This window comes from Habropoda laboriosa, unplaced genomic scaffold (genome assembly GCF_001263275.1).
Source record: "Habropoda laboriosa isolate 0110345459 unplaced genomic scaffold, ASM126327v1 scaffold120, whole genome shotgun sequence".
Classification (NCBI taxonomy): Eukaryota; Metazoa; Arthropoda; class Insecta; order Hymenoptera; family Apidae; genus Habropoda; species Habropoda laboriosa.
In genome coordinates this window covers 18,522-24,050 of record NW_017100227.1, presented here as the reverse complement: position 1 = coordinate 24,050, position 5,529 = coordinate 18,522, and the positions used below count along the sequence as shown (strand labels likewise).

At 28.7% G+C, this 5,529-nt stretch overlaps 2 protein-coding genes across 3 annotated transcripts in view; both read right to left on the bottom strand.

The window, feature by feature from the left end:
- Positions 1 to 1,790, bottom strand: part of LOC108571207 (transmembrane 9 superfamily member 2) — a 5,459-nt gene extending 3,669 nt beyond the window's left edge. For both annotated transcript variants that reach the window (XM_017933203.1, XM_017933204.1), the window contains exons 1-3: positions 1,597 to 1,790; positions 317 to 384; positions 120 to 213 (exon numbers count right to left, since the gene is read on the bottom strand). In XM_017933203.1, coding sequence (XP_017788692.1) covers positions 120 to 213; positions 317 to 384; positions 1,597 to 1,725 — 291 coding nt within the window. In that variant the 5' untranslated portion in view covers positions 1,726 to 1,790. The remainder of the gene's footprint in view (positions 1 to 119; positions 214 to 316; positions 385 to 1,596) is intronic.
- Positions 1,791 to 3,231: 1,441 nt separating this feature from the next.
- Positions 3,232 to 5,529, bottom strand: part of LOC108571197 (exportin-2) — a 4,489-nt gene continuing 2,191 nt past the window's right edge. The window contains exons 7-14 of the mRNA XM_017933192.1: positions 5,299 to 5,488; positions 5,009 to 5,207; positions 4,638 to 4,898; positions 4,461 to 4,552; positions 4,093 to 4,396; positions 3,856 to 4,023; positions 3,464 to 3,774; positions 3,232 to 3,383 (exon numbers count right to left, since the gene is read on the bottom strand). Of these exons, the coding sequence (XP_017788681.1) occupies positions 3,238 to 3,383; positions 3,464 to 3,774; positions 3,856 to 4,023; positions 4,093 to 4,396; positions 4,461 to 4,552; positions 4,638 to 4,898; positions 5,009 to 5,207; positions 5,299 to 5,488 (1,671 nt within the window). The 3' untranslated portion in view covers positions 3,232 to 3,237. The remainder of the gene's footprint in view (positions 3,384 to 3,463; positions 3,775 to 3,855; positions 4,024 to 4,092; positions 4,397 to 4,460; positions 4,553 to 4,637; positions 4,899 to 5,008; positions 5,208 to 5,298; positions 5,489 to 5,529) is intronic.

Sequence of the window (5,529 nt, the reverse complement as noted above, 5' to 3'; positions counted from 1 at the left end):
ATTATATAAAAATATAGCTAATTATGCTTATACAAATGTACATTTCAGGTTTGTATATTAAGTGCAAAACCAAATGCAATAAAGTGTAATGGAAATTTTGAAGGTGTCTTTTATCATACCTTATAAGGTGAAGGTCTTATACGTTCTCCAAAGACAACTTGGCCCAAATTCTCAATGGGACTTTGACTTTCATCAGAAGGACAAAAGTCGAAGCTAAACAAAAACAATATTGGTGTGTTAATCCAAAGTTTTAAGAGATTACAAAAAATAGTAACAGCTTTATATATACATGTGTATGTTTTTTATGAAAACTTACTGATGATATTCATATGGTATTACATATTTCTCAGTATTCAAACGGTTTACATATAGTTTAATTTCAGACTGAAAAAAATAAACAGTATTTAATAGGACATAATAAGTTATATATTAGATGTAGGAAAGAATCTTGTGTTTTTTATTTTGCAAAAATTACATGCTGGAAAAATCAACAATATGAACAATAATGTTCTATGTTCATCCCAAGAAGGTTTTACTGTGCATTTGGTAGAACATGAAAGATCTGCTATACTATGAGTTGTTAAATTTAAGTACAAATTGATATCATCTATTTAATTAATTTCAATAATGGATTAGATAAAAAGAAACCATTTACTGCTCAAAGAAGTTACAAAGTTATATTATTATTTGATAATGCTTTAGCATATATTGCTTAAACAACAAAACAAATCATTATTGTTGGATTAGGAATTTCTTTTCAGAAGCAATGTAATTGTTGAACAGTGTAATTTATTTCACCATAATTTTGTTAATGTGCATTCCAATACCACTAAAGTTATTTGAAAATTATGGTTTTATTAGTTCAAAATCTCTAATCTTTTACAACAATGAAATTCATATTTTGCTTAAAAAAATTAATGACAAAAGGAAAATATTTCAATGACTGCACTTACTTCAATTTAAAAAGAATAAAAGCTATATATTACACGTTTTCTACACTTATATAGATCATTATAAATAATTTGTAAATATTTATTAATTACAGAGATAAACTATAGATTAGGTTTGAAGTACTAGATTTTATAATTAAATTCTTTTTCAACTTTCATAAATCTATGTTTTATAATTATAAATCTCTATGTTAAATAATACTTTAATGAAGGTATACATATACAACAAAAATTGTAAAATACAGTATCTATAGTACACATAGTTGAATAGCCAATGCCTCATTACATATCAAAATACAAATTAAATGCAAAATACTTTACATGTTCATGAAAGATTGAACTAACAATATTCCTATTACATTGTACGAATAGTTATATATTTATTAAAACTTTTTGAAGTACTATTTCATTACAATGAGACACATGTTGCGAAAAGCCACGTCGAAACATTTGAAATTGCCAAAAATTGATTCGTAGTTAATTTAACACCAAAAATGAGAAATAGATTAAACTACAATTGATACTTAATGAGCATTTTAATGGACAAACGTAAATAATTTGTTTGAAAATGGAAAATAAAAAAGCGATATATTAACATGATCATAACCAATTTGTAAAATAGATACAAAAAATTTTCAATACGCACTTTACACGTTTCAGAGGTTTCTCCGGCCTTGCAATAATTTACAGGCGCCAGGCCCGGCAAATAAAAAGCCGATACATAATAAACCGAATATATAATAAACAATAGCCACAGCAAAATTATTTTCGCCATTGTGTATTGTTGTCCGTTCTTACTAACTACTTGCCTAATGCAAGTATGTGTCAATTACTATATGAAAAACATCGGACACTAAACTGCCATGATACACGTCATTGATAACCAACTGTATACACAGATTGGGAACCTCGTTGCGTGGCAGTTCTGCGATTCGTACTATCGAATTTTTAATCGCAAACCTCATTTTCATAGAAATAAATTAAAATTTTCTTCACAGTCCCTTTCCTGAAGTAAATATACTAAAATTTTACAATATATAAAATCTTTAAATATGTATATACGATAAATTTTATGTATCCAAAATTCTTTTACTTTAAATTGCTTTATTACGTACATATTTCTAAATAATAGTTTCCTTATAAGTTTTTATATTTAAAAATAATAGTAAGAAATATTATAAGATTACACACAAATTTTTTTATAAGATAGAGTCTTTTAAAGAAAAATACATAAAAGTTATTTTTTATGTAGAAAATGACAACACAAAGTCATTAAATTCAACTAAGGCGTATTCTTATGCATTTTGTTATGCATATAGTGAGCTTTAAGTAGATATTTTTAAAATTCTCTTTATTATAACTAATTCATAAAAAGACCACGTGATAGCCTACAAATTATTTCTTTTAGATTTAAAAAATTAGCATTCAGTATCATTTTATTATTGTCTTTGTTATATACAATGATCTAAAAAATTACTTTTGTCAATGTAGAAAATTTTATATTCAATATTATTTTATTATTGTTATATTATTTTATTGAGAAATTCCGTAAATATGTTTGTAATACTTCTAATGCAACACGAAAGAACTTTATTGATACGAAGTAGTAATATTCTTTTCTCTGTAACTATATTACAGCGTTATATATTATTTATGGAAGACTCAAAAGCAGACAGATGCTTTCCTGTACAGTCGTTAATGAGAGGGAACAAAGGAGAAACGAGTTCTTTTAAAATACAAAATGCGATTAAAATTTTTGTTCAACAATCATTACAAAGACAGTAGGCATAAAAATCGTACATCTAAGTTTAAAAAATATTCAACAATTAATTTACTCACAGGCCATTAGACAACACGATGTCACTTGATTAGACACTCATGTATTTATTAAACAAGAGACCAGTTAATCTAAGGAGACTTGTGCTGGCCATTCTTGTTATTGTACAAAATGTGAATTGATTTAAATAATTCCTCAGGAATGTTTCACATATAAATAAGATCCAGCAGCTGATTATTTCAATGATTTTTGTGCTACAACTTTAGTATGTTTTTATAATTCTCGAGTCACAGACTCCGAATAATATAAGACGAGAAAATGATAAATAATTGTTGAAATATTCAATTATATGGCAGATAAGCAATACAATGTTCATTCTCGCAGAGTTCGTAACACAAATACCGGAAAACAACTTCTTTCGCTTTTTAGTTACAGTTTATTCAGTTCAATGTTGTTAATCTTCCGAGCAATCAAATGTATTTTTAATCTATCTCGGACGTCTAGCTTGTATTATGCAACGGTAATTCCAACCGTTTGAAGGTAACTCCTCAGATGATTTGCATTAGGTTCCGGAATTTGATCGAGAATATTAAGCAATTGTCTCGGTGATAATCTTGCTAGTCCTTGTGCCAAATGTAAACGTACATCACCAACAGCTATTTAGTGAAAAATATTGTTAAATAACGCGTAACTGACCGATTTATATATTATAACAAGACTATTTTCATAATTATACCTTCTAAAGGATCCTTCGGTGGATTTCTTGCACAAAGCAATTGACTGTATCCTACTTGGTATCCAGGCATATCTTCAGTTTCTGGGAAAATATTATCTTCGGCTAAGGTACTCTGATCTGGAGGTAATTCGAAAAATTCTACTAATGTCGCTAATAAACGAGGATAATATGTATTATACGGCCTTTCTAGCATGGCCGGACAATCAATTAGTAAATTTGACATTGCGACAGCTGTTACTTTTCGTTCGATATCACCTGATACCTTCGGTAGATCTGCTATTAACACACGTTCTATAACCATACCGAACATTCTGTAAACAAAGCAATTATTACGTATTAATTAGTTCTAATAATATCTGTTTGACTTATAACTTTACAACAAAACAACTCACCGAGACTGTATTTGATCTATAATTGTAACCAAATTATTTGAACCATATCTAATGATATAATAAGCAAAAAATACGATCAGACCTTTTACAAATTTTGTTGTTTTTGATGATGAAAGTCTTTGAAATAGCAATACAAAGATTTGTTTCATAAATGGCTCCAGTACGTTTCTAGAAGTATTGTATTGTTATAAATATAAATATTAGGAAGAAATAATACAATTCTGTAAGAAAACTTACGGTGAAAAATACTCGATAATACTTTGCAGTAACAAAAAACCTTCGTGGTCATTAGCTTTTGAAGCAATCAGTTTTTGAAATACTCCTAGTAAACCATTTATTTTATCTTGTGCTATTATATGGTGTGCACTGTGGCTAATAAAAGCTCGTAGTAATCGATTTAGTGGATGAATATTAGCTTGACGTTCAAATAGCACGGATGATAGTAGACAAGGGAATAAGGCCAAATACGCTTCTGGAATATCTTGCGTCGTTCGTAACTCCAGAAGTAAAGCAAGAATTTGAAAAACGTACGGTAGAAATTCTAAAACAAAAGATATCAATTAAAATATGGGCAATACAATCATGTATCAAACAAAACATTTTACCTAGAACATCTTGTTGCAAAATTTCTTGGAATATTGGAAATAGCGCTTCCTCGAATGATGAAACTGCTACTTTATGTGTTTTACAAACGATCCTAAAACCATATTAGACATACGTCTTAATTTTGTCATTAATACAATTGTATTCCATTGTATTCTTAAATAATTTTGAGTACTTACTTAATTGATAAAGCAAATGTTTCAAATAGATAGTGATTAAAGTTAGGACGACTTGGGTTTTTGGATACGATGGCAAGTTTTTCGGTGAGCTTCGGAAGAATATCTGCTAAAAATGGTACAATCACTTCTTGCAGAATACCAAAGCTTCTCATAATAGCTTTCATTACGTATTCATTCTCTTCCGAGCCAGGTATAGTTAAGCATGTAAATAAACCCTTTAATAAATCCGCTGTCAATTGCGATAAATCATTTCCTTTAACTCTATAAATCAAATTAACATTTGATTTGAATTTGGCGATTTGACACAATTTGCATAATAGAATCATTAAAATATCATTACTAAATAAAACAACATAGCATATTATTCTTACAAATGTAAATTATCAGGTCCTTTCATTGCGAGTATTTTTTCAATCGCACAAGCAGCATACGTATGAACAACAATATTCGAAGCATTTAAGTGCCTAATTAGTTGTGGTAAACTGCCGAGTATCATTTCTCTCGGTAATACTGATCTAAAGGTCATTAGAAATTTAATCGCATCTGCTTTAAGCACAGGAAATTCGTTCACTGAAACGCACCATGTAAAATATTCAATCTAAAACATCTTCTGAAGATTTAGCGAATAAGCTTAACTTAACTTTGTACTAATTTTACATACCATTTGGTTTTAGTAATTCTGGTTCTATGTGTTGCATTGCAAATTGAGGTAATGGAACGAGCTCACTACTTTGTGTAACACCATGTTTTTGCGTTTGAGCTTTGCTTGCACTACTGGTGACTAGATAAATTGCAGCATCTTTACTCCGCCAATTTTCAATAGGCTTTTCAGCATAATTTTGTAACATCACCTAACAATGAAATTAAATATTATATATATTTATATATATTA